Genomic DNA, 17,892 nt, shown 5'->3' on the forward strand with positions numbered 1-17,892 from the left:
CAGAGCAAATATTTAATGAACTGAGAATGTTACAGTCCCAGGTTAACAGCACAGCTTGTCTGTTCTTAACCAACCTTTTCTTTAGATAAAGCCCTGATCATCCGAGCTGTGATGCGCCTGTCTGATTTATGAGCCATGCTGTCTTCTGTGCCCCTTCTGCTTGGCATTTCTTCTGCTTGTTTATGAATAGGCATAGCTTTTCCAATCACACACATCAGCGTTGTCTCCAGAGGAGCCAGTTTTAAGTGTTCCTTAGGAAGAAAGAATATTATTATTGTGCAATTACACGGAAAAGCAGCTTTCTTAAAAAAAAAATAGTAATTTTCCTTTATAAAGCAATGGTAAAGATGCTGCCCTGGGGTTGTATGTTGGGCAGTGTTTGTGTTAACAGGCTTGGTTTACCAGACAGCTCATTTTAGGAGGCTGCAGCCCTAATGCCCTCCTCTTCCCTTGTGTGATTTCACCTATATCCCTTTCTCTGAACAGCACATTCTGTCTCAAGTTCAGGTCTGTGAGAAGAATTAAACTAATCCAACAGCTCACTGCTGCCAGAAGAGAGAGCTCCAAGTCCAGCCACGTGCTTCCACCACGTCTGTGTAGGCGCTGGTCTTCTCCAAACCTATGACTCACTTGGGTTGACTAACCCAACAGAAAAGTAACTCAGGAGGAGAGGAAAAGGCAAGTTTTGATGCTGGGTTTATGAGTGAATCAGCTACAGGAAGGCCAATGTGCACTACGGGTTCCCTAAGGGCAGGAGCAGCACCATATGGCCAAAGCCAGGAGGCGGAAGGAGGAACGCTACAGTGCAACTGTTGAATCACCTCTATTTAACGAATGGGTTCTTAATACTTGCTAATGCACCTCCACTGTCTGCAATTATACCTCCATTCCTGGGAATGACTGTCAGCGGCACCTACAGCCTTCATGTGGGGTGGGCTCTGCAGTGCTAACAGCAGGGGGAAAGAGGTAAAGCAAGTATTCATCTCCCAGGGTGACACCAGCAAGGAAACAAACACGTGGGGAGGTCTGTTTTGGTTAAATGTTCATTTCTCTGTATGACTTTTCAGGGCAGAGCCACTGCTTAAGTTAGTCTCTGATCAAGGCAACAGGGTCATTTCTCTGAACACAAGTTGCAGGGTATTAATCAAACTAATGGCAGATTTCTAGGAAAAGAGTTGTGGGGTTTTCTGTTTTTCTTTAAAATCCCCTAAACTCATGACTGAGTAAGTTTGAATTGAATATTCAAGGGTAAAGAAACCTGGAGAAGTATCTTCACACAGCAAGCCCTGAAGTCTGCACCATGTCTGTAGCATCTGCTTTAATCTGCAGTAGAAATCAATGATGTAGAGCAATGTATTTTCTGAGAGTACTTAGTTTATTTAGTAATGTATTCAAGTTTTCAGCTCACTTCAAGGCGAGGCTGGACAGGGCTTGGAGCAACTTGCTCTAGTGGAAAGTGTCCCTGCCTGTGGCAGTGGGTTGGAACTGGATGAGCTATAATGTCCCTTCCAACCCAAACCAGTCTGGGACTCTGTGATTCACAACTCAAGTATAGAATCAAAGGCACACAGGAAGCATAGTTTTGCAGCCTGGGATCAAGGATCTCCCAAGACAGGTGCCACCATTTCTTTTGGAGTAAGATCTCTCTGCCTTGGGAGATCTCTGCCTATTTATGTATAATCTGTACCTTTTTATTTTCTCAACCCCTGTATTTTGCACCCAGGCACACCTTCATCCTGGTCTTCTGTTGAGGTAGCACATTCCTTGTTGACCCTTCAATGCTACTACGCAACATAAATTCTGAAGGACCATGAATGAAGTGAATGAGCCTGTGCAATCCACAAATGATGACATCCAGAATTCTTTCTAGGGGGAATTTCACCCTGACACTCATGTATGCTGATTCCTAGGACACCAGAACAGTATGTCTCTGGTACCAGGAATGCCCTAAGATATCCAAACCATCCATATGATGCTGGCTGGTATGACACAGAACCCATGCTCTTCTGGCCCAGCATATGAAGAAAAAGGAGTGTCCTTACCACCTGAAATAGCACCATGTGCCTATTGTTACACATCTGAATTGTACACATGGTAAAAGCGATGGGAGTTTTTCCTGCCATGACACCAATGGGAATAGAACCCTGCTGGCAGTAACTCATGCTCTGTACCGAAAGATGTTTCACTGAGAGACCCAATTACTTGAATTCATACCTGGAAATCTTTTCCATCTTCATAAAAGAGGCTACCGAGGGTTGAAGTGAGTGGCTGTTCCCGTATCTCCTCATCACTCTCTTGGGGCTCCTCAGTGTCTGATGTAGACTGAATCTTTGGAAAGGCTTTTGTTTTCTGACAGGAGTCTGTGGCACTTCCGAGGCTTTCATCCCCATCTGCCTCTGCTGTTTAAAGAGAAGAATAATGATGTGTATGGAATTGTTAAGCTTTATGAAGACCAGAATTAATACTTGGTATGAGCATTGCCTGCAATCCTTAATGTGGCTTGGCCAGTGCAACGCAAAGAACAGCTTGGGAAGACTTTTAATTGGCAAGCCAAGCCAAATGTGGAGTTTGCCTGGGACAAGGACTTGACTCCAGGTTATTGGAACAAAACCTTCTTCTCCCAGTAACTACTGTAAAGTTCTAGCAAAAGTAATAGAACTGAACTGCTCAAAATAAACATATATCCAATTCAAAAGCCTTAGTCAACATGTTTTGGTGCCTGATAGTTCCAGAAAGGTCCACCTATGGGTGAAACTGGTCAGAACTTCAACAGACTTGTTCATGTATCCGTAAGGGTATGGCTTCAGTTTTTGCAGCTTAACTCTTTGATTTAATTTTGTCCTTTCTTCCCCCCTCTTTCTTCTACTTACACAGAGATGTAATATAAAACATGTGATACCAAGGAATCCATAGAAAATGCCCTAAACAGACAAGTGCACTGACATGGTCCTTCTTGCCTAATGGTACATCCTTCTTTAGGGCACACCTACCAGAAAAGTGGAGATTCGGCCCAAACTGAGTACTGCTTACCAGGATGTTCAGTGCAGCCTGAGCTCTGTGTAGCTTCATCTGCTGTTGCTAGGGATTCATTTATCATGTAACTCCAGTGTATCTCAGTGTCAGAATGAATGTAAAGTGCACATACAGTGCAAATGAAAGGAGTAACCTCTCAGGGGCAAGATACAATGAAGTTATGGTGACACAGATCAGTAAAGAATAGACTGTAGAGGGTCCAGAAAAGGGCCTCAAAGATGTTCCAAGGACTGGGAAGCTGTATGAGGAAAAGCTAAGAGAGCTGGGGCTGTTCTGCCTGGAGAAAAGGAGATTCAGGGGAGACCTTATCAGCATGTTCCAGCATGAAAAGGGTGGCTAAAAAGACAGAGGCTCCCTTTTTACAAGGAGTTACATGGGAAAGACTAGGGGTGATGGGGACAACTTACTCCTGGGGAGATTGACTGGACACAAGTGGAAAATTTATCCCAGTAAGAATGATCAGCCATTGGAATAATCTCCCTGGGGAAGGGGTGGATTCCCCAGTATTGGACACTTCTAAGGTTTGGCTGGACATGGTGCTGGGACATCTAGTCTGGGTCATGCTTTGCCTAGAAAGGATGGACCAGATGATTCTTGAGGTCCCTTCTAACCTGGGATTCGGTGATTCTATGATTAATATATAAATCATGTCTTCATAAAAGATGGCCAGTCCTGTACCCACATTCCAGGGCAGGTCTAGATTCTACAATTTAAACACCAATTTCAATTTTAAGACTGTATTACAGGTAGATTGTGGGTTTGCCTTCTTAACACAAACTACAGTCTGTCATTGCTGTGGTGGCTGCAGTTAAGTGGGAAATCAAGTGTTCATCTTGTCAAACATCAGTTTGATAATAAAGAAATAAAAAGCATATAAATGTTCAGTAACTTATCAGTTCTTAGAAGCTGCATGTGCCTTACCTGCATACTCGCTATACTCTACTGCTTTCATTCCATCCTTAAGAAAGTTATCTGGCAAGCCAGCTGCAAGATGCCTATGGAATTAAAAGATAAACTCATATCAAAGGCCTGAATTGGCTTTCTGAATTGTCCTGTGCAATGTTCTGGGGGGAGAACACCCTTTCTCAAAGCCATTTGCTCCTTAACCACAAAGGCAGAATAGAGCAATGGTTTAAAAATGCACTGGAGGCAGCCAGGTAGCTTAGTGGCTAAAAAGCTGTTCTTTCTTATTCTTAGTGCTTCAGTTCAACTATGTCCATGAGACAAAAGAAAACAAATGTTATATTCTTCAGTCAGTCCAAGATTCAAACCACAGCTGGCAGCTCTCACTTAAAAGCAGTCCGAAGTTTGGAGAGGAGAGAAAAATGGTCACTTCCTAAGACTTGGAACCTTTCTCTGCAATATGGCTGAAATCACTGGGCTGGGACTGGAAAATGGAGATGGATCATTCCCATTGTTACACTGTGCTTTTGATACCATTCATGTTGGTATTCTGGGGTTAAATTAATCTTTCTCTAGGGAACAAGATAATTTCAATACAAATAATACTACAGACACCTCTACAGATAGACCTATTCCAAAGCCTCTTCCTTACTCAGTACCAGGTCATCTGTTTCATTTGAGATTGCAAAACAGCATTTGTTTGTATATTAATCTTCATATCCCTAAACATTTTGCCAACAGAAAAGGGAAAATCTATTACTCAGCACTTGGTTCAAGGCAATTACAACAGAAACTATTTCCAAGCCCCAGTGGTATCCCCACTAAAAGAAAGTGTCATTAGGTCTGAAGAGATTAGTAAAGAACCCAGTTTCTTCCCTGAATTTTGGTATTGAGGAGGTTACAATGGCACAGGCATTCTTCAGAGAAACAAGTCCCACGCATACCCAGTCAAATCCTGCTTGTCCTCGACTAGAAAACTACCTTGGTTTTGCTGTAGGAGAACCCAAATAGCTTTAAAGGCTGAAGGCATCTTTTAAAAAGATGAATCACTTCTGAATCTGTCAAGGCTTCATTTTACCTGGGTACTCCGAGATACTCAAGTCTGCTATCAACCAGTTTTGCCACTAGAGCGATATTTTCTTCTTCCAGGAGTTGAATTGAGGCTTTCAAATCACTCACTTCCTTTTGATACAGCTTAACCTTTTGACAGTGAAAGCAAAAATAACAGGATCATCTTAGAAAGGCTATACCCATTGTGGAAAGATTTCACAGTGACTGTCTTAATAGCACATACTTTGCTATAACAGGCTGAGGAACAGCGACACATTTTCAGGCAAGGGAAGGCCTCTCTGGTTCTTTCATGCCTTTATTAGAGCCATTTACTGGCACAACTCTGTGAATCAGAGCCACACATTTGGGCTTTGCAACCCTGAGAGCAAAACCTTCTCATATAGCCACATAGGTCTGGTAGACAGAAGCTCTGCATTTTTCTTTCTTGCTTTCACATCAGAGCTTGGAGAGAAAACACTTGAAGACCATCTAGTTCCAATCCCCTGCCACAGGCAGGGACCTCTTCCACTAGAGCAGGTTGCTCCAAGCCCCATCAAACCTGGCCTTGAAAACTGCCAGGGATGGGGCAGCCACAGTTTCTCTGGGCACCCTGTGCCAGCGCCTCAGCACCCTCACAGGGAAGAGCATCTGGATGTCTAATCAAAACCTCCCCTCTGGCAAGTTAAAGCCATTCCCCCTTGTCCTATCCATACAGGCTTTTGTAAAAATTCCCTCTCCAGCTTTCTTATCTCAATACAGGACCACCAGAACTTTAATGCAATTCAAATGTACACTCTCCAAATACTTAGATGGCTGGGACTTTACAGAGTATTCCTATCTCTGTAGATACAAATACTTAACTGCTTGGGCAGGAAAACGATTCTTTCATTGGTGAACACATGTTCATCTTTACCTTTATTCACCTCATACACTGCTGCTCAGGACTGCAGAGTAATTACAGGAAAATTGCTCTCCTTTTCCTTTGGAAGTCTTCAGAGGCTCATCACTGGAACCAGTTATGACTGTAGGCTACGGTGCTTCAAAACTGAACTACCATGATCACCTGTACACAAGTGATGCTCTTACCTCTTCTTTTAGCCAGCTATTCTCTTCAATTTCTCTGCAGCTGTCTTTGTCTAAGTATCTCACAGCATTCTGAGGAAACACAATTTGAGATCTCATCTGAAAGCTGGACTTTGACAGTGCTGCAGACTATACAGATCCTTCTGCTCTTTAGCAGGAAACAGCTAAGAAACATCCACACAACAGCCTGTAGCATCATCCCCTGAGGGATCACAAGGGGATTTAGTCCCCAGGGCCACATGTTTCTTCTCCATCATCCTGACTAGTGCAGTTTATATGTCAAGTCATTTACCAAGATTTTAATTTCCCATATTAAGATAGGACATTCCCTTTTCACCTAACAAGTTCTGCTATGTTCCCATTACTGCCCAAATCTTCCTGTTTTCAGGAAATCAAAGCTTTAGCTATTAAAAAACCCAGGCAAAATCACAAACTAATCAGAACTGATCCATGGCAAGTGACTTAAACATGCAGAGGTCCATGCTCATGAGCCAAGGCTACAGTTATTGATGTCAGTAAGTAGAAAGGAACAACTGGGGAGAGGAAATCACCTATAGATCACCATGAACACAGTCCTTTGGATTATATTCTCACATGATTGAATATACCAGCACTGAAGTCAGGGAATTTAAATACCTAATGGTCCCAAGCAATGATTTGTATTGAAGTACACTGCATTTTGTGTGTAAAAAGACCTCACCATAAATACTTTGCAAATCAGCTCACAGACATGACCCACTATATATATATATACACATATATATATGTATCAATAAACCTAAATTTTACTGCAGACTGCACTATTTTGACATTTTAAATGTTTTAAAGTAGGTAAGTTTAAAAGTACTTTTCAAATTGATGTATATTTCAATGCAGACAATCTCTTAGTGTGTTAATTGCTGTTTGAAGTCACAGCAAAAGTGACCTGCTCTTGAACAAGTGAGGTCAGTCCATGGTGCCCCAGTTTCCCATACCTTGCTTGGAAAATGACCTCACATGTATTCATTGTTAGTCTGATGTGAAACCAAAAGTACACGTGTGTATAACAATAACCGATGTCATGTCTGGTAAGAAAATGTACATTTATTTTACTCTCAAGTTATTAGAAAAGTTCTAAGTCTTAATTCAAGTGAAAATAATTATTAATGCAGAGTACGCGAATCCTAACTATGATACAGTTAGCACTTGTAAAAAGGCAGAAGGAATACCTCAGGGGCTTGTTCCTTAACTAAGTCCATGTGCTTCAAAACCAGTCTGGCATTTTCTTCTTCCATTGCTTTCAAGGCATTTCTGTAATATTCTTCAAAACAAAGAAAAGAAGGAAATCAGAAATCATTATTTGACATCCATTTCTCCTAACAACTAGATAATTGACATTTAATAGATAAACCGGAATTTCACATAGAAACAGAATGGTTTGGATTGCAAAAGACCTCAAGATCATCCAGTTCTACCCCCCTGCCATAGACAGGGGTGCCTCATCCTAGATGATGTTGCTCAAGGCTCTGTCCAACCTGGTCTTGAACACTGCCAGGGATGAGGCTGCCACCGCTTCTCTGGGCAACCCATTCCAGCACCTCACCATCCTCACAGTAAAGAAGTTCTGCCTCATATCTAACCTGGACTTCCCCTGTTTTTAAGTTTGAACCCATCACCCCTTGTCTTACCACTACAGTCCCTGATGAAGAGTCCCTCTCCAGCATCCTTGTAGGACCCCTTCAGATACTGGAAGGCTGCTATGAGGTTTCCACACAGCTTCCCTTCTCCAGGCTGAATTTGTTTAGCTTCCAGCTCTAGTCACTTGCTATTTAACTATTGCATCCTTCCTTTCAATTGTTTCTGTGCTATGCAAAACAGCCCCCTGCTGCTTGGGGTTTTCTCCTTTTGAAGGAGCGAATGAGATTGTACTAGTTTTCTTTGAAGGAAAGCACTTCATACTTGTTCCAGAGGCTTGAAATTCAGCCTAGCTCTGCACTGTGTTGCAGACAGCCTATTGCAGGCTTGGCTGTAAATGGTCATGGACCCATTGTGGAGTCAAAGGCTGTCAAATATGAAAGGTGCATTAGTTGTGCATTAGTTCTTAACACAGTAAAAGCTGGCCTGCCTTAATCAACCTGCCATGTAGACTTGGCAGAATGAAATGGAAGTACTTACAGACTATTATTAATTCACCTTTTCATTCTTTCACACAGCTAAACAACCTGAGCTGTGCTGGGAGAATGCAGAAAAGGAGGAACACTTCACATATGCTTACTGTTTCTAAGGAGGCTATTTGCCCTAACTCTCACAGCAACACTGTTCTCCCCACACCTCACGTAAGTGTAGGGCACTCTTTTGTTTCTTCTCCCTTCCAGCAATTATGTTTAAGCTGTCATCACCAGACCACATGAACTGTGCCAACATCGAGCCCTACAGAGATAGAAACCTCTTCACTTATGCTTGTTTTATTCCATAAACCTGTTACACATTTAGGGAGTGAACAAGCCCAGTTTGCTGCTGCATCACTCTGTCAGCTTGTTAGATTTATTTCTCTTTGGGTTTGGGTTTGTTTTCTTTTTGATAGGCTGGAAAACTGTACTCCCCAGCCACTTTATATGTTAGATTTTAGGAAGCTGAGTAAAATAGACTGCTAACATCCAGTACTGGCAGCATCATTCTGTAGTATGTTAACTAGGCAACTGCTATATGTACCTCTGTAACAGTCTTTCTATAAATACACTTCCATTCGACCACAAATTGAACCCTGTGACATGCAGGTCAGACAGAATGTTCCTATTGGCTCATTCTGGCATTCTATATAAAAGCCCATTCTCTTTTTCATTCCATAGCTCAGCAGCTGTATAGCAAAGTTTTAGATTGATTCAGAGCATGGAAAACACATAATGAAAAATATCAACCTCTCCTGAATACAGACATGGATATCTGACAAGCTATCTGATGATGTAGAAAGCACAGTGCAGGTCTTAACTGGGATCAAATATGTTTCAAAAGACAAAAAGATATCTGGCTCTTATCCACAGTACTTGATGCCTGGTAATGGTTGGCACAGAATATACAGAGACCCTTAGAGCAGTGTCACTGCCTGTTACTACCAGCTGCTTGGCCGTGGCTATGCATACTGAGAGGGCCATAAAGGAGAAAAACCAAGACATCCTTGTCGTGTTGGAAGCATGGGATATGTAACTGCAAAACTATTTAAAAGGTTTTAAAATAGTGCAGTAGTAAAAAAACCTTTGTGAAGCACTCAACAGCAGAATACATAAGCTCTCAAGTTCATTCCACTGTTGTGTCAGGCTTGAAACAGTTCCCAGTATTTGTATATGTCTGTAGTGGCAGTTTTGCAGGGCCTCATGCATGGGACTATACAAAGTTCAGACCACTGGCACGACAGCTCCCTCTACTTGTGCATTTCAACCATGCTCAGCTGAAAAGACTTCCAAGAATGAGCTCATAGCACTTTCCCATCAAAAGAGTTTTCCACATGTGAAGTGCTTGGAGCATGATAAGAAGCAACAGCAGCAGAGTCAGCATGACTGCTGAGGGAGTCCTATGTGTAGGTGACCTCAATAGATGTAACTTATATTTAGAAACCTGCTGTCCTTCACAGGAACAGTTTTTAGAAATGGGCTGCCTGTATTTGACAAGGAAGCTGTCAGGAGACAAACTGATCAGTTTCTTGAAGTGTTCATAATTCCTGTTTCACTTTGTTTCTTTACTAAAGAGACTTTCGCAGAGGAAGAGAGAGAGGGAGAAAGAAAGAAAGAGAGAAATAGATGAAAAAGAGAAAAAAAAAGAAGAGGGAAGAAATGGAAAGGGAAGGAAAGGGAGGGAGGGAGAAAGGAAATGAGGAAGGGGAAAGGAGAAAGGGTAAAGGAGAAAGGAGAAAAGAAGAGAGAAAGGAAAGCAGAAAGAAAAAGGGAAAGGAAAGGAAAGGAAAGGAAAGGAAAGGAAAGGAAAGGAAAGGAAAGGAAAGGAAAGGAAAGGAAAGGAAAGGAAAGGAAAGGAAAGGAAAGGAAAGGAAAGGAAAGGGGAAAGGAAAGGGGAAAGGAAAGGGGAAAGGAAAGGGGAAAGGAAAGGGGAAAGGAAAGGGGAAAGGAAAGGGGAAAGGAAAGGGGAAAGGAAAGGGGAAAGGAAAGGGGAAAGGAAAGGGGAAAGGAAAGGGGAAGGGAAAGGAAAGGGGAAAGGAAAAGGGGAAGTGAAAGGAAAAGGGGAAAGGAAAGGGGAAAGGAAAGGGGAAAGGAAAGGGGAAAGGAAAGGGGAAAGGAAAGGGGAAAGGAAAGGGGAAAGGAAAGGGGAAAGGAAAGGGGAAAGGAAAGGGGAAAGGAAAGACTTTCCATTTTATACAATTATGCAGCCCTCCTCAGGTACACTGTCTTGGAAAACTTCACAGAAATTATCAGAATATGACTTCAAATTTAATTAATTTGGGCAAGTAATATACAAAAGGCCTCTAAGATTTGCTTTACACCAGCTGTAAAGCAAATGTTTGCAGCTGGTAGCTGACCAAAAATGTTTACAGCTGTAAACTGACCTGTAGCTCTGTGGAAAGCATCTTTGACTTCTTTAATGTCTTTTTCCAGACTCAGAATCTTCTTAGCTTCTATTTTACTTCCTACATTTTTGTACTCCAAGCAATCATCTTTCTCTCTCTGCTTTACTGAGATTTTTTGGTTGGTTTCTTCAATTTGGGAGTGCAGATCTATGAAAATCAGAATAAGAGAAGGCAGGTTCATTACCAGCTTCTTGAACTGATAGTTCATAATTCTTACTTCATCAAAATCTTTAATAAAGGCACTTTCAGTGGGATTGGAGAAAGAAGAGTGCTTCTTCTACCCCACAATACTTCACAACATGAATGCCTCATGCAGTGCCAAGGGCCACCATCATTGCTGAAAACAGCTTGATCTTCTTCTGCCAAGGAGAGCCAACAGTTCTCACTGAAATGTAACCAAATGCACATGCGTGTCCCACAGAGAATCACAGGGATGGTAGCCAAGACTCTAAACAATCAAAATTGGTAACTTTTGCCGCCATCATAATCTTCCATTGGAGCCATTGGGTTTTCATGACTTGCCACTGCATGTGCACAGTGGTCTGCATCACTTGGAAGGAACAGATTTACTTACAAACCCTCTACAGTCTCTTACCACATTGAGAGAGCTTAATTTTAGGGCGAAAAGCTTTATGCTTCAACAGGGGAGTTGAATCTTGATTTAAAATACAAAAAGAAGTACTAAATCCCAAGGGTGTCAGCTGCAACTTCCACAACTCACAGCACACCTTCCAGAAGTTGTTCTTTGTCCTTAACATACTGCCATGTTGCTATCAGCGACTTCTCCACATCATCCCTAGTTACAATCCCTTTCTTATCTCGTTCTTTCTGCTCTTCCTCTATTTGCTCCAGTAAGCGCCTGATCCGTGCCTGCAATTCCTTCTTCAGCAGCTCATACTATGAAAGAGCAGAAGAAAAAGCATGTATAAAACCAGTTTCAAATTGGTTTTCAAAGTGACAAGTGTAAGTAGTGAAGAAAAGTAAAATCTGACCCTGTGCCAGGATGCACTGCAAAACCACTCAGCTAAACATCTCCTCATCTTGGTCCTACAAGGATGCTGGGGAGGGACTCTTTATTAAGGTAATGTAGTGATAGGACAAGGGGTGATGGGTTCAAACTTAAACAGGGGAAGTTTTGATTATATATAAGAAAGAAGTTCTTTACTGTGAGGATGGTAAGGCACTGTAATGGGTTGCCAAGATAAGTGGTAAATGCTCCACCCCTGGCAGTGTTCAAGGCCAGGTTGGATGGAGTCTTGGGTGACATGGTCTAGAGCAAGTTGTCCCTGCCCATGGCAGGGAGGTTGGAACTGGATGATCTCAAGGTCCTTTCCAATCCTAACTGTTCTTGATTCTATATTCAAAAAGGATGGAGCAGAAAGCACAGTGTGCAAGTCTCAGAATTTTCCTCAGTAACTTCAAGACTATTACAAGGAAATGAAAGACAAATGACTGCTGGACTTGGTGCAGAACATCAATAGTCATAGATTCTTTCTGGTACCCTTGTAGGACTCCTGTGGGTCAGTTTAATAATAGTAGTTATTTGTAGGAGTTATTTACCTCACATTCGTTCTTGATGAGAATGTACCAGCTTCGGGTAGAAATGTCATCAGTCAAGCAGATCACTTTCATATACCCATAGTAGAGAGTCTTGTAAAGAGCTGAAATTAATTATACTGACTGATTCCACAACTGTGATTATAACCCCTCACCATGGCCCTCTCAAGTGACACTCAAGTTACACGGTCAGTAATTTCATGTATGTTTGCTCTCAAAGGATACCATAACTGTAACAGTGACTGTTCAGTATACAGTCTCAAGCATTCATCACTTCTGAATGGATTAACTCTAAACCACACAGTATCACTAAGAAAATAAAGGATGGAGCTCAAAAAACTGTCAAAACATAGGTAAATTAAGCAAATATTACTTCAAGTTTGCCCTGAGGTACCTTGCACAACCTAAAATACGAAGGAGTCTTTGTGAGATCATGAACTAGCAGCAGACTAGGGGAAGAACCATAAGAGACTTCAGATGTCTGCAGAGAGAAGAGCCAAATGATACTTCCACTGATAGTTAAGGCCACAAATGAAACACCATCCATACTTCAAGACAGAAAGTAACACCAAGAAAAGCTAAACAGATGGATATCTGAACAGATACAGGGAAGTATCAGCATGGGAAGGATAAAGAGGCAGTTTTCCTGCTCTAGGGAGTGGTGCAGCCTGCAACAGTGTTCAATCACATAATCCAATTTAAGGATTTTTGAGCTATTTATTTCATTAGGTAACTGTATATATCTACTTTCAAAATTCAGTCTCAGTCATTATATGCCATATTATGGTTCTTTATATACAGTTCATATATACAGTTCATATATACAGTTCTTTAAAGTGTCACTCAGGTGCCATCAATAGTCACATAACCTTGTTCTAAAACAGACCCAAAACAAATCTTAATCCACAGGAAAGTGAGTCTTTACCAAGCAGTGCCAAAAACTGCACCTAGACAACTGCATGATACTCACTCTCTTTTGCTCAGTTTTCACACTAAGTTTGCAAGAATCAATAAGCTCTCATAGAAACCTGTGCAATTCCATGATCTCAGAAGTGAATCAAAGGTCTGCAAATCTCAATAATTGGTCAGATCTGCTGATACTGCTGAGAGAAATTAAGTTAATACTGTTTATTCTTTGTATGCTGAAATATTGCAGTATTGTTTAAAAAGGCACACCTGAAGATATTGTAGCACAGTTACCTACTGAAAGGGGGTTGCTGACCCGTGTTTGCTGCAGAGTAGGATTAAATACTTAAGTAGTTACTGAGGATCTCACATGCATTGGTAGAAACAGAACAGTTTGGGTTGGGAAGGACCTTAAAGCTCACCTAGTTCCAGCCCCCTGACACAGGCAGGGACACCTTCCACTAGAGCAGGTTGCTCCAAGCCCCTATGTCCAACCTGGCCTTGAACACTGACAGGGATGGGGCAGCCACAGCTTCTTTGAGCACCCTGTGCCAGCGCCTCAGCACCCTCATAGGGAAGAACTTCTTCCTTATATCTAATCTAAATCTAGATTGGAGAACACCTTCACTGAACTCACTTTACTTTACTGCTGTGTCCTATTCTGCAATGCTCTACTCCTGCAGCTCCTTTTTGCATATTTAGGATATTTAAGCTTTATGTCACATTTAATTCAGATAACACTTTAACTTTCAGCACTTCCTAACTCTAGTTACATTGACTGTAAGAAATTCACTGCAAGGGGTAATTTTAGTCAATGTAGTATTAGGCTTAAAAGAGTAAAATTGAATCTGAGTTAAAATACCACATATAAAATGCACTGGGAGAAGGATGCATGGCCACTTACTCTTTCATAATGTTCTTTGTTCTTTTCTTCCAGTTGTTTCAAAGCAAGCAAAAGCTTATCAATTGCTTCTTCTTTTGCCTCAATTCTGCAGAGAAAGAGTAAAGAGACATCCTTATTAAAACAGGAGAGGAGTATTATTTAAACTAGGTTAATGTAAATACAACTGAAATGTCTGTGTATCATACTGAGACTCACCTGGGTAGATGCCGCTGTCTGCTTACTACACATAAAGAAATGATTTCCCATATACATTTAGACCTTCACAGAAACAGAATCCCTGATTATTCTGTTCATTTGTAACCGCTAGAAAGGATTAAGCTGGTTTCTTCTCTCTGAGTGAAGTTTGGCTGACCTATCACAGAGGTCTCTCTCAGGACAAGATGGTTTGTGCTCCAGAAATACTTACTTCTCTGCTACAGAGGCAATTCGGTCAGACACAGCTCAGCTGAATCCCAAACTGGAGAATTCAATGGGATTAAATTCTTCTGGAAATGTGGCTTGTTGTGATTCATAACCTGCATTGTACACTAAAAACTTGTCAGCCTTTAAGAAGCACTAAGGGAATAGGGACTGCAGCCTGAGTAGTATCCTCTGAGAACGTTTATACATTTTCATCAGAGAACTAGCTTGCTGCTTTCACAATGTTCATAGACTACTTGTCATCCTCTTTGCCACAGCTGTAAAATAAGCATTTTTTGTGTGTTCTCTCTCCTAGAATGAGAAACACTGGGTTGCTAACAGTGTCTATTTGCAAAATTCTCTATAATCTTTCCTTCTAATCCCAGAATTCATTCACCAAATGGCACAATAGAGCAAATATTACAATTATCACAATATCTTTTACTGTTTCAGCAGCTATTTTTCCTTGAGGTTTTGTTTTGGGGTTTTGTTTTTTGCCCCTCCCTATTGTATTAAGTTATTTTAAAAGAAGATAATTTTTTCCTGGCTAAGTTTGGATCACTCAGTCATTGAAGGTTACTAGATTTGCATCCTCCGGTGCCAATATGTTCCACAGTATCCTTCAGGTTTTCCAATAAGTACAAGGATATTAGTTAGAGAGACTAGAGCAGAGATATGTGGATATGGCTACAGCAAAAATCTATCACTCATTAGGCAGAGGTGACAGCTTGGCCACACAGTGTTACCTCCTAAATGACCTGCCATTTTAAACCATTTCTGGAGTTAGAAAGCTGCTATGGTCTTCATTTCTGCTACTTTAATATTTTCCATGAAGTGGCAGTCTGTATCCATCACTTGGTTAATGTAAGAAAAATTATATGAGTAGAATTTGCTATTTTCTCTGCTATTGGAGCTTTCCTCTTTATAGTTCTATGGTATTTCTCAGGTGAAAGCTACAAACCAGTTAGACTGATGATACTGTTTTTCTCAACTCTTTGTAGTAGGTTTCATCTAGATGATTGAAGCATCCAGAAGCAACACTCCACTACCATGACAATTTTGTCAGTCATCTATAGGATGTTACTAAGGAAAGTAATTCATGGGACTGTTGTTCCTAAGCAATCCTGTACTGGAATTGCAAAATAACAAACTCACTAGAGAATCCATGCTTCAATATCCAGAAGAAAAAGCAGGAATGGAAGTTAAACAAATACTACACACTTGATAATTCCTAAAGCAGAATGTGACAGATATTCACTTGTATGATCCCTGGCAGTGTTCAAGGCAGTGTTGGACAGGCCTTGGAGCAACCTGGTCTAGTGGAAGGTGTCCCTGCCTGTGGCAGGGGGTTGGAGCTGGATGAGCTTTAAGGTCCTTTCCACCACAAGCCATTCTATGATGCTATGATTATGCTGCTTGTTCAATCAAGTGTTACAGAGAAGTTACAGATTATAGAGCAAGAGCGAAAGAGAAGAGAGAGGAAGAAAGAAAGAAAAATACAGTCAATCAGCTCAGGCTCTGAACTGGAAAAGTTGTCTTTGTTATCTGCTTTATCCATTCACATATTCTATATCAATGAAAAGTTAAATATCTTAAAAAAATAAATATCTTAATTCTTACTGAAACTCTAGTAAGGATTCTGGGACAGCTGATTCAGGGTCTGTAAATTGCTCTTCTGGTTTCTCCTCTTTCTTCTTTTCTTCCATGCTTTTTGGTACACTTGTGCTAGAAGTTAGACCTAAAAGGGAGGTAAGAGCAAGCAGAAAAGAAGGAATAATAAAGAGAAATTAATGATTTCTAAAATGTCATATGTTCACCAGATTTTGTCACTTGTGACAAGTTCCTAACTGTTCCAAAATAAACAAAACAAGAGAGGGGTTTTTTGACAGCAATAATCCTGCCCAGGATAGCACTCAGGCCCTTGGTTTTATGACATCCTGAAGTGTTGCCCTGAGTTTGAGAACAGTGGCCTCTGTCACTAATTACTAGGTTTTACATTCTTGCAAATCAAACAAGGAATTGTTCCTTTCCCAGTCCTTTGTCTCTGTTTCTTTATTAGGCTTCTTTTATCGAGTCCCCTTGTTAATATGCATCTCTTTCCCTCTCCTTCTGTTCTCCTAGCACCATGAATATTTGCCTTTCACTGCAACTCAGTTTTCATTGTCAGAGCTGGAACAAAACCGCTCTCTGAAGGGCAGTGCATGTCAGCAGTATTCCCTGGGCATGTTGTCACAACTGCCAACCTCAGGATTCAACTGACAATGAACAGTTCTGTAATGGAACCGGTAGCATATATTATATAAAATAAAAGTCACAAGAAAGGGCTTTTATGAAGATTACTCACTTTTAGCAGTCACGTGATCAAATGCCAGAACTAGATTAGTTCATGTAACATGGGAGGTTTTATTACTGAATGACTATAAACATTTTACGTAACCTGTTTTCATATTAAACTGCTTTTCTGTCTTCAAATTCTGCTTTCTAACAGTTATCACTCTAATAGCTAAAATTGAAAACAACTAATAGAATAGCTAGTAACTAAAGTAATAACTGTGACTAACTACAGCAGGATGGATACTTTTCCTATTAAAATGAGCCCAAGGAAACAGAAAAAACATCCATGGAAAGCCACATAACAAGCTTGCCAAATCGATGTAAAATCAAGGGAATGAAGTTAAAGTGACTATTGACAGATGCACTCTAATCCATAGGCTGGCCCTGAAGCAAGGCAAGGTCAGCCTTCTGTATCCAAAATAACTTCCTACCCTAGATGAGCAGTTGATGTCTGCTGCTGAAACAAGTGAGGGGGCTGAGGGCAGTAAGCTGTGTGGCACAGAAAGGTGTGTAAGAGGAATGCTCACTGTGAGGCAGCTCTGCAAGGGAAGTGAAAGAAAGGGTAAACATACTTTGGAGCTAATATCCTCACGCAGCTGCTCACACCTTGGAATATCTTTCTCGTGATGTTCAGAAGAATTTTACTCCCACTCTACTGGAAACCTGCTTGTGCAGATTTTACCTGTTCTCCTGCTGAAGAGAAGTTCACACTCAGGGATAATTGCCTAGAGCTATTAATCACTGTCTTTGTACCCCCTGATTATTTATGTCACCGATACAGCTAATTCCATTTGCAGAAATCTGGAAACTTCTGACTCCCACGAGCAATAGCTTGAACTTCTGAAACGTCCCAGGTCAAAGTTTTAACAGTTGCTACACGTTAGTAAAATGTTTCTACTGTACAACTTCAATGCCATCCCATTACCAAGTGACTTAGTAAACCTGACATTTACCAATCCAAGAACAAATCCTTTTGCACCTGAGCATCCACTTGAGCCTGAAGCCATATTAAGTCCTTAATATTTATACACAACCTTTGCAGATACCAATTTGATATTTTTCATGGAACTTTTAAACATCCTGAACACACAACGGTTGTAAGATTGAGATGTTAAAAGGAGGCCAAGTAAATGAAGAGAAAAATCTCAGAAGTTTAGTACAGACTGTTTGG

The 17,892-nt window shown here is 41.0% G+C and overlaps 1 protein-coding gene across 1 annotated transcript; it reads right to left on the minus strand.

Annotated features, from left to right (window-relative positions):
* Window positions 1-17,647, minus strand: CCDC83 (coiled-coil domain containing 83). The gene is made up of 11 exons (XM_061343684.1): window positions 17,153-17,647; window positions 16,008-16,125; window positions 13,989-14,073; window positions 11,350-11,518; window positions 10,601-10,768; window positions 7,278-7,369; window positions 6,073-6,141; window positions 5,015-5,136; window positions 3,955-4,028; window positions 2,215-2,399; window positions 1-251 (listed from the first exon to the last, which is right to left on the minus strand). The coding sequence occupies exons 2-11, from the start codon at window positions 16,091-16,093 to the stop codon at window positions 66-68; spliced, it is 1,236 nt and encodes a 411-aa protein (XP_061199668.1). The 5' UTR covers window positions 16,094-16,125; window positions 17,153-17,647; the 3' UTR covers window positions 1-65.
* Between the last annotated feature and the right edge of the window lie 245 nt (window positions 17,648-17,892).

Source organism: Neopsephotus bourkii, unplaced genomic scaffold (assembly GCF_033783945.1).
Source record: "Neopsephotus bourkii isolate Nb327-2 ecotype Australia unplaced genomic scaffold, CSIRO-AGI_Nbou_v1 NB_1825, whole genome shotgun sequence".
In the NCBI taxonomy this organism is placed as follows: Eukaryota; Metazoa; Chordata; class Aves; order Psittaciformes; family Psittacidae; genus Neopsephotus; species Neopsephotus bourkii.